The following is a 21,895-nucleotide window of genomic DNA, read 5'->3' on the forward strand; positions in this document are numbered from 1 at the left end:
GCGTTGTTCATGTATTTTGTGGCTGGTACTTAATTCTTTCCAGCTATATTTGCTCCAAAGTCCTTTTCCACCCAAATTTTGCACAACTGTCAGTAATTCCAAGCAAGAGGAAAAAGAGCTCTGCTTAAAAAAAAAAAAAAAAAATGTAATTCTGCCCCTCAACCAAGCCTTACACAGACATGCTTTTAAACATCAATTGCTGTGAATGAGCTACAGTTGTTAAACTCCTGCAGAGGACACAGTCCAAGCAAGCCCCGTTTATATAAAGACCAGATAACAAGTACCAATGGCCACCTGATCAACGTGTCAGCATGCAAGTCACCAGAAGACAACACAGCTTTAAGAAGCAGCTCTAACTCCGCCCCCTATACGCACGCTTGGACCCGCCCCTAACGTCACGCCCCCATCCGGAAATGACGTATATATCTCGGTAGTTCTTCTTCCGCCGCCCGCCGGTGGCGCGGCCTAGGCCAGCGCGGGTTTGTGCGTCGGCGTCGCCGTCGCCGTCGCCGCTGGTAAAGGGATTCTGGGTAACGGCCCCGGCTAGCTAGGGCGGCAGGCTCCGCGGAACCGCGGGTTCCACTCAACGCCAAGTCCGTTGGCAGTGGCGGTTGTAAGGCCGGGGCCAGAGAGACATGGAGCAGCCGTGGCCGCCGCCGGGACCCTGGAGCTTCCCTCAGGCCACCGGCGAGGCGGAGGATGAGAGCGACTTGGACGTGTCCCCCGGTTCTCCCCGCCGCTGCCCGCCGCTGCCGGGCGGGGGCGCCCAGGTGAGAACGGGCCCGCGCGCGGTGGGAGTGAGGGGTGGTGATGCTGCGTCCCCCGAACCAGTGCTGTGCGGGGTTGTGCAGACGCTCACCGCTGGTGCGGGTCTGGGGCTTCGGGGCGGGGGCGGTCGGGTGGGGGGGCGGTTGCCGGATGCCGTCCCTCCGCTATGTCAGCATCTCGCCGGGAGGGCATCGTGTGTTTATTGCCCACCTGTCCCTGAACAACCTAGCTTTCACCCTGGATTGCTTCCTTCCTCGCAGCGCCTCGATTTAGGGCAGCTCCCACTATGTAGCCTTGACCCTTTGTCCTCTGGTAGGTGGTTTTAGGCGAATACTTTGTTAAAGGCTCCAGTAACCCTGGTTTACAGCGGAAGGAATCGTGAGTGATAGCACTTCAAATGCCATAAAAGATCACAAATACTCTTTTCACCCACCGTGACATCTGAGTAAATTCTGGAAATCTTGATGGCTAAGCTTTTAATTCTTGCATTTGATGCTAGCCCACCGTGACTGTCTTTCCCTTGGTGCTTTGTTTTTGGTTTTGCTTTACGTAATTCTGCAAGAAAACATGTAGGCGCTTTTAGATTTCTCTCAGGTTCCTGGTGCTAACTTGTGATTTTTCAAATCAGCTTTTCCTGCCTCTGAAACTTACTCACATGTGATGCCATTTAGGATTTTTCCTGGTCTTGTCTTGTTAGGTAGAGTAGTGCTTGAAAGGCTCACATCACCTTGTTGTGATATTTTCTTGTAACCTTCATGTGTTTTGTTCTGTATTTCAGGATCACACAGTACACAATATGTGCAGTGAAATAGCCTGTAAATGTCTGCGTGCTCAGTTTTGGTTTTATTGTTTTGTTTTTGCAAATGGGGTCTACTAAGTAGAATTAATAATAGTTTTTCTTGAGACTCGTTTTGCTAGATGCTAATGAAGATGAATGATTTAAATGGTTTGCCAGCAAAGAGAGTATAATAGCCTTAGGTCCAGCTAAAGGAGTTCAGTTGGCTTCATACACGAAAAATGCTGTTTCATAACCACAGACGGCCCTGCTCCAGCTAGTCACTAGGAAAGCAAGGCAAAATGAGAGCTGATGGGGGAGTAGTCACCCACTAATTATGGATCGCTAGTGTCATCTGTATGTATCATGTATTATGAGCACATAATTCATTACAGGGAGAATGAACAACAGTTGCTAGACTCAATTGTGGTGAGAAAGTGACCTTAAGAATTTCATTGCAATTATCGTTGAAGCTCAAAAGTAACCCAAGAGAAAGTGAATATTAAAAATATTTGTGTATTCAGTTTTCACTTCTGCACTTACATGCTTTTTTAGGTGAAAGGTTTTAAAGTAAATAGGCTTCTTCTCCATTGAAAGTGATTTCCCTAAGAGAAAGATAGAGTTGAGAGGCAAAGAGAGAATGATGAAAGGGGTGACATCCATCAAGATGTCTTGTATTTGTTGAATGGTAACTTCTTTGTACAGCTACTCAAAGATAATAAAACTGTAAATTTAAAAAAAAAAAAGTGAATCCCCGAAGGCCATATAGGTAGGTAATAATAGTAGAGTAAAAACTGCAATTTATGACTCAATCCAATATTTTTCCCTTTTCCTGCACTGCCCATCGTATGAAGTACTGTAAAACTTTATTTGGCTAAAATTACCTTTAAATGGCGTTGAAGTTTGCAGAGTCATTATGCACTCTTTTAAGTTTATTACAAACCTATTTATTTGTCTTGCCAGCTTTAGGACTTAAATGTCTGGATTGGGACAGCTGGAAAAAAATAAAATGTTTAATCCATTTGGTAGGCATTTCAAATCTATTTTAAAATAAGGTTTGGATTGACTTTTGCCAGATATGAAAGATCTAGACATCTTAATATGATAAATGGAATAAATGGGTCTGGGAGGCAATTAATGAAAAAGCCGATGTGAATTTAGAGGTCCTGTTAGGGAATTTTTATGTGAAGTTACATTTGAAAACTTTAATGCTAACCATTCTTTTTCAGAATTTTTGTTTATTAAAATATAATTTTGTCCCTCTAGATTTAATGTGTTCACAGATTGAAATAATACCTACTACTTTATTTAGTCTTCTGAGTATATGTTAAATTTATGGTTAAATGGTATCTGACTAGTCTAAGGAGAATAGTTTATAGATATACATCATTCTTAGAGTGGTTTGATTTGAGACATTAATGCTTACTCATACATAATTTGAAAGTATAAGACATTCCACTTACATTGCCTTTCTTGGTGTAGCTTTCCTTTTTTAAAAAAATTCTTACAAATTCTTTTAGCTTCATTTTTCATTTCTGTTGGTTTTTTTGGGGGACTATTTTTAAGGCCTAGTTAATTTACAGTTTTTCTTGAGCCTAGTCGAAGATTGCAGCAAATAAAAATAAATGTTTTACTTGATTACTTAGGGACACAGTGTGTGATACCTGGGCTCCAAGTCTACTGAGTGAACAAATAAAACAAGGATAACAACAATGTAGTTCCACATTTAACCCAGTAGAAATCTTGACTTGGTTTGAAAACTCAGCTAGGAAGAAGGGGCCTGCTTTCTACTTGCCTCAGAACTGTTTACCACCACCATTCTGTTCCAAGAAATGGCGATTTGTTTTCTTCACCTAACATTGATTTAGTCTTACCTCCTCAAGAAGCTGACAGTCAAGGAAACAAGCACAATACTATGTGAAAAGCATTGTTCTAAAAATAGTCATATATTGAGGGGAAAGAAAATAAGGCTTAAGGATGCCAGAATCTGTGATAGGAATTACCTAGAGTTAGGAAGATTCCCAAATAAGGAGGAAGAGCATGGGTGAGAGTTGATAAGCAAATAAGTAAGAGTAACTAGAACTAAGTCTGTAAAGATAATAGGAAGTGGAATCATAAGGAACCAGGGTATTACACAGAGTTGCACATTATCCCAAGACTCTAAAGAACACATAAAATGATCAGATTCGGGTTATATTTTTAAAAGATCACTTGGGCTAGTGGGATAGAGAGTGGTTGAGATTAGACAGACTATATTTGTGTAATTTAAGTGTAAAATTACAAAGACTTGAATAGTGCTGCACATGGGAACAGATTGGAGAGAAATTATTCTCAATGAATACATCTACATTTGGCCAAGTACTTTACATACAACAATTAAATAAATAAAATTAGTGCTCATGAGTGTAGCAGATCAAATGACTGCTGATTTTGATTAGGTTAAAGGGTATCAGTCTTACCAGTTATAAGTAGAAGTTTGTTAAGAATTTCTGAGCTGGGACATGGCTCAACTGGTTGAGTACTTGTATATCCCTGAGTTCAAACCCCAACATTATTACAAAACAAAACCCCCTTAGATCTCTAAAGGTCCTGTTTTCTGCATGTGGAATGTTGAGAGGATAAACTAGACTTAAGCTTTGTTCTCATTCTTCTGGTGCAGTATTATGAATCATGTTTGTTGAACACTAGATATCCATATAGTTGACTAATAGTTGACAGGCTTTGTATTATTTTCAGAAGGGCACAAGTCAACAGACTTGCAGTCTAACTGGTGAAACAAGACCTGTAATATAAAAATGTAGCTATAGATACAGAATATGGGATATGTATTGCACCAAGCATGGTACACAGATCCTTTGAATTAGAAGAAAATTGAACTGTGCTGCACAAACATTTATTGCCTTCGTCATGTCTCACAAGTGTTTTCTCATTCAGATGTATAGCCTTGGGATTGAGCTGGCTTGCCAAAAGCAGAAGGAGTTTGTGAAGAACTCTGTGGCGTGCAAATGGAATCTTGCTGAAGCTCAGCAGAAACTTGGTAGCTTAGCACTGCATAACTCTGAGTCCTTGGATCAGGAACATGCCAAAGCACAAACAGCAGTATCAGAACTGAGGCAACGGGAAGAAGAATGGCGACAGAAAGAAGAGGCTCTAGTACAAAGAGAGAGGATGTGTCTGTGGAACATGGATGGCATTAGCAAGGATGTTTTTAATAAGGTATGATATTTTATTGGGCCTTGAAGGAAAAACAAATAGAGACCATCCCTAGACTTAAAAAGATCAAAAAGCATTTGCCCTGAGGGAGAAAGGGAGAGGAAGAAAAGAAAGGAGGAAAACAGTGAACTATTTGTATATATTTGTAGCAAAGCAAATAAATATGACAACTAGTGTTGTTTTGGCAGTTTATGAAAAGTGTTCCTTACAGAAACCTATACCTGGTAATTTCTAATTTATTTGTCATGGCACATAGCAGTGTGGGTCTAGACTGTCTCAAATCTCAGCTTTGTTACATGGTGGCTTTATGATCTTGGGCAAGTCACTAAACATCCTTAAACCTTGATTTCTTCCACTATGTAGGGTCAGTGTAACATTAAATAATGTCTTAAAAATATGGTAGCATGGGGTCTATTGTTAAGCTCAGATGTATGAGTGCATTCTGCTGTTGCTGGGGCCTGTTGGCTTGTCAACAATTTTTTTTTTTTTAATTTCCAGTCCTGGGGCTTGAACTCAGGGCCTGAGCACTGTCCCTGGCTTCTTTTTGCTCAAGGCTAGCACTCTGCCACTTGAGCCACAGTGCCACTTCTGGCTATTTTTTATATATGTGGTGCTGGGGAACCGAACCCTGGGCTTCATGTATATGAGACAAGCACTCTTGCTACTAGGCCATATTCCTAGCCCCCAACAATTTTATACACATGATTACTGATTCATTAGACAAGTCTTTCAATGTTTATTTGCCAGTATGTATTTAATAAACTTGAGTGGTAATCTAATACTAAGTGGGCCCAGAAATGATACATACTCTGTTAAAAAGATACTATTTGCTTTTGCCAAGCAAGTAGTTCTTTTAAATTGTACTAAAATCAAAAGGTACATGGTTCAGGAAAAGTATGGAACGACCATTTTCTTCAGATTGTGGACTCATGGCCAACTCAAGTTGGTTGTGAAAACAATTTGGTACATTTCAAGGAGCATTTTTCTTTACTACCTAGCATACAATAGAAAAGATCAGACATCCCACTTAAAGAGTCAGCATTGTGTTCTAAAACTCAAATGTTGCATACTTTTGTATGTTAGAATGCATGTACAATTGACTTCTTAAGATGTAATTAAAAAGTACAACAGTTCATACTACAGGTAACTTTTTATTTTTGTTTTTCTGGATTCTTTTTGTTTTCTTGGGTTTTTATGGCAATTGGAATAAAATCTAGGTCCTTTTGTATGTTAGGCAAGCATTCCACCATTTAAGCTGCATTTCCAGCTCCTGCAGGCAGCTTTAATTTACCATTTTCAAATATTTGTTGATGTGTATGCATGTACTGTTGAACTATCATTATATATAAAATAGCACTCAGTATTCTTAAGGATTGAGAAATGTGTAAGAATGAAAACACTAAATTATTAAATATTTTCTCCCACATTTCCTTTTTTATATCCCCTACTTTTCTGGCTATTGTTTTAGAGTTCCTTTAATTCACACATTTTATAAGTAAAGAAACTGAAAAATAAGTCATTAAGTGACATAATGATAAATTAAATCTGAGAAAAATTCCATATTGTGAGATAAAGACCATACAAAATAAAGTGTTTAAAAGACACTTTAAAAATGCCTTTAAGAATGAAATTAAATTAATTGGGATAGTGCAAGGGCAGGGGTGACATTGTCCAAAAAAATGTATATACTCATTCCGTGACTTTTGTAACTATAACCCCTCTGTACATCACCTTTATAACAATTTAAAAATTTTAAAGAATGAAAATTATGCCCACCATTTATGGAGGTAATAGACATTAATAAAGGACATCAAGCTGGGTGCTTGTGGCTCACACATGTAATCCTAGCTACTCAGGAGACTGGGATCTGAGGATTGTAGTTCGAAGCAAGCCTGGGCAGAAAAATTAGTGAGACTCTTATCTCCAATAAACTACTCAGAAAAAGCTATAAGTAGTACTATGACTCAAGTGATAGAGTGCTAATCCAAAACAGATGCTCAGGAACAGCAGCACCCAGACCCTGAGGGACTGGCAATTTTTTTTTTTAAGACATCCTTAAGCCTGGTTGGACTTTTAAAATCCCCTGTCTCAAACTACCTAGAGTTTATCCATTTGTTTTCTGTTTGTTTTTATTGTGGCTGTTTGGGTTATTGCATGTTTGTTTGTATTGTAAAGGTAATGAACAAAGGGGTTACAGTTGCATAAGTCAGGTAGCAAGTACATTTCTTTTTGAACAGTGTCACCTTCTCCCTCATTTTCTCCCAATTTTTTCCCTCCTGAACCCCTGTCCCCCCAAGTTGTATAGTTCATTTCCAACATAGTGTTTACTAAGTATCATTGCTGAATTAGGTTCCCCCTTTGTCCCACAGTTTCTATGCTTCCCCTTTCCCTCCCCAAATCAGATAAACTTACAAGACAAAGGATACAGAAATAAAAAACAGCGACAAGGGGGGCAGGGAAGAAAAGAAAAGCACAAACAGTACAATTTAAAAAACCTTTTTTCATTTCTTGGAGTTCATTTCGATAAGCATCTTGTTTTCTATTTGGAAAGTAGTTTCTAAAGATTAATTTCAGAATGCATGTTTTCATGCATTCTGAGAGAAAGGCAAAGTATTTATTTCTAATATGGGATAAAGTTACATAATTATATATTGAAGAATACTAATCTATCTTAGGCTTTATTTTGGGGAAATAATTAACATTCTAATGAATGTACAAATATTGTACAAGAATGATGTTCCTACTGCATTTATATAGAGAATGGAGAAGAATAGGTTTTTAAATGTAACCCATAGACACATCATATAAAAATGAATTAGGGCTTTTTTAAAGCTCTTTAATATGAAATTTTCAGTATACACAAAGTAAACAAGGAGCCCCATGTTGCACATCAGCTGCTATCATTCTTCCACTCTCCTCTATACCTTCTACTCCTTTCCTTACTTGATTACTAACCATTTTTGTTTGAGTTTTGTATAACATCCTACTCTGAGATATACAAATCATATGTGTAAAAATTTTTTAACAAATATACTTGTGTAACCCACACTATTAAAAATATATAGTGTGAGAGACAGGCTGGGAATGTGGCTTGGCAGTAGAGTGCTTGCCTAGCATGCATGAAGCCCTAGGCTCAATTCCTCAGCCACATAAACAGAAAAAGCTGGGAGTGGTGCTATGGCTCAAGAGGTAGAATGCTAGCCTTGAGCAGAAAGAAGCCAGGGACAGTGCTCAGAGCCCAAAATTCAAGCCCCAGGACAGGCAGGGATATATATGAGAGAGGGAGAGTTTTTAAAAACCAAGTATTGGGCTGGGGATATAGCCTCGTGGCAAGAGTGCCTGCCTCATATACACGAGGCCCTAGGTTCGATTCCCCAGCACCACATATACAGAAAACGGCCAGAAGCGGCGCTGTGGCTCAAGTGGCAGAGTGCTAGCCTTGAGCGGGAAGAAGCCAGGGACAGTGCTCAGGCCCTGAGTCCAAGGCCCAGGACTGGCCAAAAAATAAATAAATAAATAAATAAAAACCAAGTATTAACATCTTTGGGTCAGTGGAATTCACTCATTTTCTGTTAAGTTGCAAAGAGAACTTCTTTGTATTTATACTAAAATCTTACTACTCATTCTTGTTTAAGTCCACATTCTCCTATCTTTAACCATCATTATTTTCTAGACATATCCTCTTCACCTCTTTGTTTCTGTCCTCCTGGCTCCACTCTCAGCTGTTCTCTTGAGCACTCCTAGTTACCTTCTAGATCAGCTCGGGTTCTAGCACTGCAGTCAGTAACATACATAGGTAAGTTATCACTAGCCAGATCACTACTTTATTCCTTGAGAAAAATTTCAGTAGTTTAACATGCTTTTTGTTAAATAGGAAGCATGTAAAATTAGAAATTAAAAGGTTTCCTCTGTCTTTAGTATCATTTCCCAGAGATAACCTCTTTTTAAGAGTGAGTTCATGTCTAGAGTTTCTTTTTGCCTGTGCTAATTTACATAATATTTTATTTGACACAACGGGATCCTCCTTTACTTGAACAATTTGCTATATCTGTATATATTGTTCTAAAAGGAATATCTCAAGTGTTATTTTATTTCCAATTTGCATTTATATCCCAACTATTTAAAATATCTTCTTTCAGAAGGAATAGAAAACAGTTTTTGTTTTCTAAAGTTAACATCTCTTAATAGGGTGGTTGCAAAGAAAATATTTTCATTTTATTTGCTGCTTTTATTTCTTTATATTTGGATTTTAACATACCCTACATTTATACCACAAGTTAATTAGGAATATTTTTATGTGTCAGTCATTTGCTCAAAATTATACATTGAGCTTGAGACTTGAGAGGACTGATCTAGATCTGCACTGTGCAACTTGATAGCCACTAGCCACATGGGCTATTGAACACTTGAAGTGAGGCTAGTCTGAATTAAGATGTGCTGTAAGTGTAAGACACACCAGGTTTCACTGACTTGGTACCAAAAAAAAATAAAGCATTTCATTAAGAGTATTGTGTTGCTTACATATTGAAATGTTAATATAATGGCTATATTAAGTTAAATAATACATAGGTTATTAATCTAATCTGTTTCTGCTTTTTAATGTGGCTAATGAAAACTTTAAATCATATGTTATACTTACTTGGGCAGCACATACACTACCTCATATTTGTTACTTGGATTATATTTCTATCAGACAGTGCTGGTCCAGATGGCAGAATAAAGGGAAATGTGCTTTTATTTTGAAAGGTATAAATTTGTGTGCTTCCTGATTGTAAATTGACAGAAAGCCAGTTTTTACTTTTCATATTATTTGCCAGGGATGATTTCAAGGTTTTAATGTGATCACAGAATGTTCTGAGAAACTGTTCTGCTGGTTTTGCTGGCTAGATAAAAAATTCATGCTTGATCTGTTTGATGACTTATGGAGTGGAAAGTAAGCACTTTTATAGCAATTTGGACTTGATTTAAAAAGCTAAAGTATTTGGTTTCAAGAAAAAATATTAAAATAATCAAGATGTATTAGTGGTTTATTCTCAAAAAAAAATTGATAGTGCATATAACTTTATCTGGTTTGAATTTCTGAGTTTACTTGCAGTAAGAAATCCAAAGATTAGAATACAGTCGCAAATATACATACAAAATGAGTAATGAGGGCTGGGAATATGGCCTAGTAGTAGAGTGCTTGCCTCGCATACATGAAGCCCTGGGTTCGATTCCCCAGCACCACATATATAGAAAAGGCCAGAAGTGGCACTGTGGCTCAAGTGGTAGAGTGCTGACCTTAAGCAAAAAGAAGCCAGGGACAGTGCTCAGGCCCTGAGTTCAAGCCCCAGGACTAGCCCAAAAGAAAAAGAATAATGGAGATGTAAATTGTAAAGGATTTTTCTGTACTTACTATGGCTGTTCCGTTTATCCAAAAGATTAATTCACTTGTATCATTCTTTATGATTTCCAAGATAAATCTTTTTTTTTTTTTGGCCAGTCCTGGGCCTTGGACTCAGGGCCTGAGCACTGTCCCTGGCTTCTTCCCGCTCAAGGCTAGCACTCTGCCACTTGAGCCACAGCGCCGCTTCTGGCCGTTTTCTGTATATGTGGTGCTGGGGAATCGAACCCAGGGCCTCGTGTATCCGAGGCAGGCACTCTTGCCACTAGGCTATATCCCCAGCCCAAGATAAATCTTTTTTAATTAATTGTTATTATATAGGTGATATACAAAGAGTATGTTTACATGTATCAGGTAATAAGTACATTTCCTTTCATCATTTGTTCCTTCACTCCCTTTTCCTCCCTCCTATCTCCACCCATGAGTTGTATAGTTCACTTTAATCAATGTCCAGCGCACTCCATTGCTACACTTTTTCACCCCTTTTCCCTCATGTTCTTTGCCCTCCCTGCAACCCTTCTGACGATAGACATGCGAATGCAACATAAATAAGGTGAAGACAGAATCATCAAAAACTAAAAAGAAAAAAGAGAGTCTCTCATTTCCATGTCTTGGAGTTCATTTCATTATGTATGGGGACACATAAAGAGGTGTTTGGGTATTGTACCTTTGTGATTCTCTCCTAAGACTATCCTCTTTTGGTCTCACTGTATGTGAGTAAAGATAAATCTTTTTTAATGAAGAGTTAAATAGATCAGCTTAATGATATAATAATAGTACATCACATTTTTATTGTTTATAAAAAAGGATTACTAGGCATCCATTATCTGAGAAAAATTAAATTAGAATGTTAGAAAATCTGGTTTTAAATATCTCAAATTTTTCAGAGTTTTATTAATCAAGATAAAAGAAAAGAAATAGAAGATGAAGATAAATCAAAATCATTTATGCAGAAACATGAGCAAAAAATCAGACATTTTGGTAAGTCTACTATTTGAATTTCCTTTGTACTGTTTGGTATCAAATGTATGTGTAAAAACTGGATTTTAAAATGGGAGACAAGACAGGGACAAACCTCAGTTGTGTAGTTACTTCTGGCAGAGTTGTACAGATCTTGTTTGAGACCTTTCCTTGTATTCATAAGTAAAATGGGTTGACAGAGCAAGCTAAATTATGAAGAGACGCAAAATTCAGTCTGTTGATGCTTTAGACTATTTTGCTTTGTCCATAACTTTCTACCACATCTTAAGTAGACTTTACTTTTTTTTTCTTTTGCCTCCTTAATATCTTTTTATTGTATGGTTAAAAGATTTATCATGTTTTTTCCAGCATGATGCTGTATAATTCATACATGTCCTAAAATATTGCTCAGATGAATATAGTAATAGAAATGTGTATGTAAAGAACTAAGAAATTGTCGTTTTCTCTTGGGGAAATAACAGTGGGATGAGATTGAAGTGTAAATTAGAGTTCCTAGAAAAGATAATATTGTAATTTGCTTAGGAAGAACAGACTGCTTTTCAAGGAGATAAAGCAAAAGCAGCAACAGCATGTAAAAATGCAGTCTGAAAATACTGTGATGTTTTCTGAGACCTCTGAGCAGCAAGCTACTGCTATAGTGGAAGTGCTACTAGGAAGTGCTAGGCTAAAACTGTAGTTTTTACTTTTATCCCAGGTAATAATGTTAAGTTAATAAGCATGACTTTATTTGTACTTGGTTCATGAATGTTTTAAATGGCATATTGAATTTTTTTTTTCCTAGTGGTATTGCTTCCCTCCCCAAAGTATTTAGAATTTTTTTTATGCTTCAGTTTTGTCAAAACAGCATGTCCTTTGTTTCCATTTTCCCCCTTAGGCTGTTTTGTTTCTTTGTGTTGTTTGTTTTTTTATGCCAGCCTCAGAGCTGTCCCTTAGCTTTTTTGCTCAAGGTTGGTGCTTTACCAACCAGACCCCAACTTCCAGCTTTTTGCTAGTTAATAGGAGATAAGAGTGACATACACTTCCCCCAAGGTGGCTTTGAAGTATGATCCTCAGATCTCTTCATCCTGATTAGCTAGGATTATAGGTGTGAGCCACCAGCATCCAGTTTAGGCAAGTTTTTTTCTCATAAAAATAATTTGTTTTTATACTTTTTAAAATAGTAAAAGTATATATTTACTTTAAGAATAATATCTGAAGAAAGAAAATTTACATTTCTAGATAATGTCATTGTAGCATTCTGTATAGTAGAAAAAAATGAATAAGTAGTGTTTCCTTAGGCACATAGTAAAATGTTTCACACATAGCTTTTAGTCTTTTTTTTTTGCCAGTCCTGGGGCTTGGACTCAGCCTGAGCACTGTCCCTGGCTTCTTTTTGCTCCTAGCACTTTACCCCTGGAGCCTCAGCGCCACTTTCGGCCTTTTCTGTTTATGTGGTGCTGAGGAATTTAACCCAGGGCTTCATGTATGCAAGGCAAGTACTCTACCACCATATTCCCAGCCCCAGCTTTTAGTCTTAAGAATAAAATATAGTAATTTGCAAATGAGTCTTAGCTGTGTTATGTGAGTTCTTGCTTCTTAGGCGCATGTGGTCTGCTATAGGAAAAAATAGGGACTGTCAGAGCACACACACTCCTCAAAATGAGGTAGAACAGAACCCCTCAAAATGTCTTTTTCCAATTGGGATGCAATAGGCTTGTTTCCCAGGTGAGAATACTTCTTTCTTTTACTTAAACTGAGTACTTCAATTCAAAGTACTTCAATTCAAGTTCAATGTTTCTTTTATTTAAACAGTACTTCAAAGCATTTTCTGTAGGAAAGTTTCCCAAGTCACAAATTGACTGTCTTACACTAATGACTGGGAATTTGGTAGACCATTTCCCTATTGTATGAAACCTGCTGCTTCTGAGTAATGATGTTCACAGTAACACCAGTGAATTTCATGAGTTCATATTCGTAATTTCTTTGGCTATAAAATGAAGCAAAAAGTAATGTGAAATGGGTGCTAGTGGTTCACCCTGTAATCCTAGCTACTCGGAAGGCTGAGATCTGAGGGTCATAGTTTGAAGCTAGCCCAGGCAAAAAAGTCCATGAGACTCTAATCTCCAATAAACTACTCAGAAAAGTCCAGGAGTGGTGGTGCTATTGCTCAAGTGGTAGAGCACTAGCTTTGAGTACAAAGAGGCTCAGGGACAGAGCCCAAGCCCAGAGTTAAAGCCCTAGTATTGGGGGGAAAAATAATGTGATATAGTGACTCATTCATCTAGTAGGACTAAGGTGTGTTACTGGTAGAAGCATGGTAAGGAGAGAAGGCCTGTTCAAGTGAGGAATGAGGAATTACTAATCTTTTCAAGATGAAATGGACCAACATACAATCTGGTGTTTAATGGCTGGATAATTCCTTAAGTATATGGTACCATATTAAGGTTTGGGCCTTAGTTTCTGCTACTGGCATATTAGTATTGATTCTACTGGATTGTAATACTGGAATATCCTTGAAGAGGAGAGACCATACTGTTCAATCTGTATAATTTCAAGCCTGAACCACTATGATCCTTTTGTTTTTTTAAACTATTGTAATGAGATGGCTGAGAGAAAAGGCTGACTTGGCACCCACAGGTGATTATTAAGCAGTTGTTTGCCTTTGGATGTTGTGAGCTTCCAGTATCTCATCTGTAATACTAACCAGAGCCTTGCTGTCTTCAAACCCAACCAGACTTGATAGCCACTCCCAGATTCACATTGTGCCTGTTTCTTAGTGGAAATGCACATTGACTTTTCACTTTGGAGGAGATACCCTACTTGCTGCAGCACATTGGATCCACAGAAATGTTACTAAGGTAGTAGGCTACCAAAATTTTCATGTGTTTTATTTTCCACTTTCTGGCATGCATGTATCTTACCAAGGCATCTGGGGCATCTGCTACTTCCTGCTCACCAAGGTCCATCACCATAGAGTAGTCAATTTGTTGTAGTCATGTGGGATAGTAAGATGATCAAAATCCCCTTTGATGGACTGGAGGCATGGCTCAATGGTAGGGTGCTTGACTAGCAAGCTCCAGGCCCCAAGTTCACGCTCTAGTACTGCCAAAAATTTGCTTTGACTAAACTATGGCACAAAGTAAGTTGATAGATGCTGGAATCAAGACAGTGAAAGCTTGATACCATCCCTGTTGGGAGAGAGCAAATGCTTCTGGTGCTCTGTGCTTATTGTAGTAAGGAAAAAAGCATTTGCCAGAATGATGACTACATTTATGTACTTCTTTAAACACATCTAGATAGGAGGAGCTATATTTAAAGCTTTCAAATGAAGACTTCAAACAGGCCTGATACATGGGTTTGGGGGTGGAGGTAATATGTGTAGGACTGTAGGAACTTCATACCAGTACTTCTCTGTGCTGTCACATGTAGTTATCTTCTCACAGTGCTTCCTAGCTTTCCCTTATGTTTGTGGATTGTTTTTCTTATGTTGCTTTTAGTCTTATAATTAGGAAGAAAGAAAAAATACTCTCTAAAGTACAATTCTTACTGTAGAGTAATATGAAGTATTGAAATCTTTCTTTCCTACATTTGCATTTAATTTGTTAATCTAGTTGATTCACACTCTATAAATATAAAATGCTACTTTAGACATAAATCATATTTTCTTCTAAAATTCATAAAACAACTTATTCAAAATTATCTTTATACCATCACTGTCTTTGTGATTGCCAGAGTTGCTTTTTGAATCATCCAAGGCAGTTTTTGCAAGCATGTGATGTTTCCCTTCTAAACAGAGGTGGCTGTGATTCAGAAGTTTCTGAATCTATAGAATGATGTCACTGGAAAGTTCATCAAAGCTGTATATATGTGCACAAAAATGGATTTTTTCCCCTATTGGTACTAAAGGTGAATATTTACAACCTCCTTTATTGTCATCACTTAGAATTGCTTTTAAAAACATACCACTGTTGTATATTTGAAAAATGTTTACTATATAATGTTATACAGTATGAAGTGAAATGAATAGAAAATTATGTGATAGGATTTTTAGTTTTATTTCTTTAAAAGTTATTTAGAGGTAATTGTATATGTGGAAATATCACAGTAAAACCCATGTCGTACATTCATTGTATACTAATCTTTTTACAAAGTTATTTAAAAATAAGCTTGGAAGGAAATACATCAATATGTTAACAGTAATTATTTCTTATAATGGAACTATAGGTAATATTGTTTATTTTTGAACTTTTCAAATTCTTCGCAATATATTTTTATCATCTATATTTTTTATGGATTTATCTTAGGAATTCTGGAATGGCTTAACATTAAATATTTGTTATTGCTAGATTCTGGTAACTCATGCCTGTAATCCTAGTTCCTCAAGAGGCTGAGATCTAAGGATTGTGGTTCAATGCTAGCTCAGGAAAGCAGGAAAGTCTGTGAGGCTTTTATCTCCAATTAACCACCAAAAAGCCAGAAGTGGAGCTGTGGCTCAAGTAGTAGAGCACTAGGCTACTAGCAAAAGAAGCTCAGGGATAGTGCCCAAGCCCCAGGACTGGAGAGAGAGTTGTGAAGTGTTCATTTGTATCACTCCGTAAGTGTGAAGTGTGATCTAGAAAGGGAGAGAACTCAGTAATCATGTGCATTTGGGAGTTGTGTATTTAGGAATCAAGTGGAATATTAATAGTTGATGGACGGACTGAAATTGACATTTAGATATTCACCATGGAAAGACATAATTTAAAACGTAATCAGAGTATTTTGTCAGTGAATTTTTTCAAGCACCATTATCATTTAATTTTTAAAAAATCCTGTGAGTTAGGTACTGTTTTTATCCCTATTCTATATCTGAGGAAAGGGAGGCATAAGAAGGGACTTTGTCCCAGGCGTAGCTAATGTTCAAACCTAGACAGTTTAGCTCTTAAGTCTGCTTTCCACGCCATCAGGATAGATTGCTTAACTGATAACAAATTCCCAAATAACATCAGATATCCCTGTTCCAGCAGTATATTGATTCTCTATTCTTTTCATAAAATTCCACACACTTTTCACAAAGATGTGTATGGACTACCATACATTTAAATTTTATAATAATTCAAGATCTATTTTTAAATCAAGTGATGACAAATATTACTCAGCTACAGAAAATCTATATTCAATCTCAAGTGCTAATTATATCTCAGGTATTAAATATTTGAAATTTTTAGCATGTAATAGCACCCTAGTGGCACTTCACTTAGAAAATGTTACAAAATACTACATTATTTTGGTAATTCAGTAAGTCTGGATGCTGCCATATTGAAATAGCAACTTTTTTAAAGATAGTAAATGAAAATATTACTCCTTCAGCAATATAAGAAAGCTAAGGCAAAACTGCTTTGTAGTATTTATTTTATTGCTTAGTCTGTGATTTCTAGGATTTATTAACTCTGTATTCTGAGAAGTAGTTCAAAGTAACCGTTTACAATCATTTTCATAAGAATTTCTATAGTCAATTTTATAATTATCAGTATTTGAAATGAGCTAATCATTGCCACCAAGATGTTGGGGAAAAAATTTTATAAAGTTTGTAAAATATGTAAGCCTGATACTAAGCTGTAATCCCAGCATTTAGGAGACAGAGGCAAGAGGACTTTGATGATCAAGGCTGAATTATATTGTGAGACTCAACCCCAAAGAAGCAATAACAAGAAAAAATTCTTAGAATACTGAAATCTTTTTTACTCCTTTCCCACCCCACTACCTAACCACTTTTTTTTTTTTTTGTAAGTACTGGAGATTGAGTCCCCCCACCCTTTTTTTGCTCCTTTCTTTCTTTTTCTTTTTTTTTTTTTTTTTTTTTTTTTTTTTTTTTTTTGGCCAGCCCTGGGCCTTGGACTCGGGGCCTGAGCACTGTCCCTGGTTTCCTTTTGCTCAAGGCTAGCACTCTGCCACTTGAGCCACAGCGCCACTTCTGGCCGTTTTCTGTATATGTGGTGCTGGGGAATCGAACCCTGGGCCTCATGTATACGAGGCAAGCTTTCTTGCCACTAGGCCATATCCCCAGCCCTGCTCCTTTTTTTCTTTAAGTGAGGAAAAATTAATAGTATATTTTGTACTGGCTTCCATATGTTGTTAACAATATTTCAGTAAGGTATTTGCCTTTGGTTTGGTTTTGTGTTCTCAAGTGGATTTTAATATGTAAGCAGATATTATGTGTCTCAGTAAGAAATGCTTACTGTCAAACTATCAAGATAGCTCTATAACTTTCCATGTTGATTTAGTAACATCCAAACTTCCTTGGCGAATCTAAAGAGTCTAAAGCTGTTAACAGTGTTACATTGAATTTAAGTATAAAGCTTACTACACAAACTTAAAAGTGCAACACTTTAGTTCCATGATTACTTGATCACATTGATTTTAACCAAGTATATTAATAATCTACATAAAATTGAAGGTACACTTTAAATACTATTCAAATTCATTTAACATCTTGAGACATAATGGTATCAATTAAAGAATGTTAAACTAATTTTTAAAGTAATATACAACATGATTTAAATGGTTAAAGTACATTTACTATGCTAATCTTGACTTAATTTGTTTCCCAATTGTTTATTTTCCTGAATTGGTAAATGTTAGTATTTACTGTATTTTGGACGCTTTTAATAAATTAGGTATAACTGCATTTCCTGGGTATTTTAGTTTAATTCTTAAGTTTGCCAAGTGCAATTTATTGAGCTTTGCTTTCTTTTCTACCTTTCTAAAGGTAAAAACTTTTGTTCTCTGAGTAAGATTTAATCTACGGAAGTCATCTATACTCACCTGTAGCCTAAGGACAGGTCTTTAGGTGTTCCCAGATGCAGGACATTTTTTGGCTTAAACTGGCCAATCAATTTTAGCCTAATTATCTGAAATGAAAGTTTCTGTAAATTTTAGAAGTTATTTCCATTCCAATAATATAAATTGGCTTTAAAGAGAGTCATTTAAAAATACCATTTTCCTCCCTTCTAGGAAGGAAGAAAGCATTTGACACTCATGATTAAACTAATTATTTTATAGGTATGTTGAGTCGATGGGATGATAGTCAGAGATTTTTGTCTGACAATCCATACCTTGTATGTGAAGAAACTGCTAAATATCTTATTTTATGGTGTTTTCATCTAGAAGCTGAGCAGGTATTGTATAAACTTTAAGTTTCTGGGTAAACTTAGTATTTGTATTTTGTTTTTGTTTTATATTATTTACTTTGAAAGCAAGAAGATATGTATAGCTCAATCTTTCTATATTGATCTATATATAGATAGGTGTGTGTGTGTATGTATAGTTTCAGACTTGTGTTTTTAGTTGTTTCAGTTAGTATATTGAGAAGTTCCTAACATGCTTTTTCTTCTACTTCCTAATTATTCTCATATACTAAAATTCTTTTTTTTTCTGTTAGAGAGCCACGTTTTAAAAATACAGAAAGTAAGTGTTTTAAAAATACAGAAAGTAAGCTGCCCCAGGGGCTCACGCTTGTAATCTGAGCTACTCTGGAGGCTGAGATCCAAAGATGATGGTTCAGAGTCAGCCCAGGCTAGAAAATCTGTGATATTCTTATCGCCAATTAATCATCAAAAAAGCTGTGGCTCAAGTGATAGAATGCTAGCCATGAACAAAAAAAATTTAGGGATAGCTCCCAGGCCCTGAATTCAAGCCCCAGGACACACACACACACACACACACACACACACACACACACACACACACACACTCTCTCTCTCTCTCTCTCTCTCTCTCTCACTCTTGCTCTCACACACTCTCTCTCTCTCTTCCCCTCTCTCTCTCACACACACACACATCCTTAAAATGTGGGTTGCAAGTGTGGCTCAAGTGGTAGAACACTTGTCTAGCAAGCCCTGAGTTCATATGCCAGAACCATAATTAATAAAATCCCAAGTATTAACAATTACAGTATTAGATCAAGCCAGTAGCATGATTTCCCCATTACTTTTTCTGGTTCACATAAAACTAGAAACAAAAATTTTTTTATGAGTCCATATAGTTGACTTAATAAGTGAAGAAGGTAAAATTTGAATGCATGTATCTACAAGTATTTCTTATAACTTTAATATGTTTGCTTTCAGAAAGGGGCTCTAATGGAACAAATAGCACATCAAGCTGTTGTAATGCAGTTTATTATGGAAATGGCCAAAAACTGTAATGTGGATCCAAGAGGGTGTTTTCGTTTGTTTTTCCAGAAAGCCAAAGTAAGTAGTTACTTGATACTGTTACATGGGAAGGTTAGACCATACCTCAGACTTGGATATTCTGTACATATCAAAAGAAGGCTGACTTCTGTAACTTTGCTGTTTAGTAGACTGAGATCAGAGGATCTTGGTTCAAAGCCAGCTTGAACTATAAAAAGTTCGAGATTATATCTCAAAAAATAACCAGTGGAAAGCAAGCTAGAGGAATGGCTCAAGTGGCAGCGTGCCAACTGAGCAAGCAAGCTGAGAGAGTTGGCTTGCAAGCTGATCAGACACAGGGCTCTGAATTGAAACTTTGGTACAAGCAAATAAAAAGCTAACTCCCTGTACCTCATGCCTGTAGTCTTAGCTACGCAGGAGGCTGAGATGTGAGGACCATGGTTTGAAGCCAGCCTAGGCAGGAGAGTTCATGAGACTCTTACCTCCAACCAGAAAAAAGGCAGAAGTGGAGGTATGGCTTAGGTGATGCGTGTCTGGGTACAGAGTCCAAGCCCTGAGCTCAAGCCCCAATACCTGCACACACAAAAAGAAGGGAAAAAATGACCAAGGTGGCAGCATTCTTACCACATAGTCCTGAACTTTTCTGAATAGCAATGTTTTCTAAAATAATGGAGGATATTTTCTTTTTTTACAATATAGTTTAAATGAGGAAATAAACTGGCATCCTAACTAGATTTATGGTAACTTGACACATAGAAACAGTAAAAACTATACTTGCTTTTTCATCTTAATGGTTGTGTTGAGACTGATATTTAATAAGATAATAGAATATGGTTAGCCTATACTTTCAAATTTACTTTTTGACAAAATAGAACTAAAGGCACAAAACCCTTTAATCAACAATGTTCTTAATAACTAAAAAAACTAAGCAATAATATGAAGGAGGCACTCTGTGTTAGGCATTGTTATTTGTGCCAGCACTTTATATAGGTTAACTTATTAAGTTATTTTGCTATTTTGTGAGGATTTGTGTCAGTTATTTTGTAGGTGAGGAAATTGGCATACAGAAATTAAGCAAGTAGCTCTACATTACTAAGTCCAGTCACTTAAACCTCTCAGCCTAAGTTTGCAGTACAGTCACAGTTGTGGTGCTTGATTTTTAGGAAGTTTGTTTAGATGTGAGGGCTAGCTTCTTTGTGTTCAGACTTGTATTATAAATTGATATAGATGCTAATATATAATTAAGGATATGCTTCCTAAATTCATAAAGACAGAGTAGCAACACAGAAAACTGCTTGATTTAAATAATAGGTAATAATACTAATACATATAGATATTGATGCTAATCAACAGTTTAACCAAGTTTTAACACCTGAACTCCCATCTGACCATATCTTTCTACCACTTAAAATTAAAGCATTGTCATTTCTTTATATGCAGAAGAAATATTTATAAACAGAGGCTATTGCCCATAGGGTGTTCTGTTTATAAGAGTTCCACTTATAAATCATTGGATGCCTGAGAATTCACTTCTACCAATTTAAATCATACTTTTTTCTTTCCATAATGTTGAAAAGTAGATACTTGCTTAAATGGAACAATAAGATGTTCCTATAGCTAAGTTAGTTTTCTTTGGTTTTGATAGCATTTACAAATAGAGAATAAAAGGTTGGAGCGCTAGTACAAACTATTATGTAATATTGTTTCATTAGTTGAAAGAGAATTAAAGGATTGTAAGAATATCCCTTGTTTAGCAATGGAAATAGAGTAAATGTGAGAGGTTAGAGGATTTTTTTTAAATTCCATGAAGGATCCAGATAAAACAAGGAAACACAGATAAAACCTGTTTGTTTTTTCATACTTATGTATATGTAAAGGGACGGGTTTTACTGAGGCAGAAAAAAGTGGAACAAACAAGTCATTAATAATGATATACAGAACAAGTTGTTTTCAGACCCAAGTGTATAGCTCAGTAGTAGAGCACAACAGCAACAAAAAACCAAGTGACACAGATCAGATAGAGAGAGGCCACGGCAGTCTCTACACCATGTCTGCCTTTTAACTGTTTACCTTGTCTTTACTTTTCCAGTTCCTTCTTTAGAATTTAATGTGTGGTCTGAAAGTTGTGACAGTTCTTGTTCCATATATTCTAGGCAGAGGAAGAAGGCTATTTTGAAGCATTCAAAAATGAACTTGAAGCTTTCAAGTCAAGAGTAAGACTTTATCCTCAATCAGAAAGTTTTCAACCTATGACGGTTCAGAATCATGTTCTCCAGTCTGGTGTTGGATCTATAGGTTTAGTAGAATCCTTACCGCAGGTAAGTTCGAAAAGTAAATATTTATTTTATAAACAATAGTTCACATAGTTTAGTTTTGTTCTTTTGAACTTTGTTGTTGGTGGTGGTGGTTGTGGGGCTTGAACTCCAGGGCCTGGGCACTATCTCTGAGCCTCTTTGTGCTCAAGGCTAGTGCTCTACCACTTAAGCCACAGTGCCATTTCCAGTCTTTGAGTGGTTATTTGGAGCTCAGTCTCACAGGTACTTTTCTGCCTGGGCTAGCTTCAAACCATGACTCAGATCTCAACCTCCTGAGGAGTTAGGATTACAGGCATGAGCCAATGGTACCTGG

General features: G+C 36.8%; 1 protein-coding gene across 2 annotated transcripts in view; it reads left to right on the top strand.

Moving 5' to 3' along the window:
* The first annotated feature begins 424 nt into the window (after positions 1 to 424).
* Positions 425 to 21,895, top strand: part of Cdc37l1 (cell division cycle 37 like 1, HSP90 cochaperone) — a 41,680-nt gene continuing 20,209 nt past the window's right edge. Inside the window, exons 1-6 of one of the 2 annotated variants that reach the window (XM_048365684.1) lie at positions 425 to 770; positions 4,478 to 4,759; positions 11,027 to 11,120; positions 18,141 to 18,256; positions 19,205 to 19,327; positions 21,421 to 21,646. In XM_048365684.1, the coding sequence (XP_048221641.1) occupies positions 636 to 770; positions 4,478 to 4,759; positions 11,027 to 11,120; positions 18,141 to 18,256; positions 19,205 to 19,327; positions 21,421 to 21,624 (954 nt within the window). In that variant the 5' untranslated portion in view covers positions 425 to 635 and the 3' untranslated portion in view covers positions 21,625 to 21,646. The remainder of the gene's footprint in view (positions 771 to 4,477; positions 4,760 to 11,026; positions 11,121 to 18,140; positions 18,257 to 19,204; positions 19,328 to 21,420; positions 21,647 to 21,895) is intronic. The other variant, XM_048364896.1, reaches the window with a different exon arrangement.

Source organism: Perognathus longimembris, chromosome 1, assembly GCF_023159225.1.
Source record: "Perognathus longimembris pacificus isolate PPM17 chromosome 1, ASM2315922v1, whole genome shotgun sequence".
NCBI lineage: Eukaryota > Metazoa > Chordata > Mammalia > Rodentia > Heteromyidae > Perognathus > Perognathus longimembris.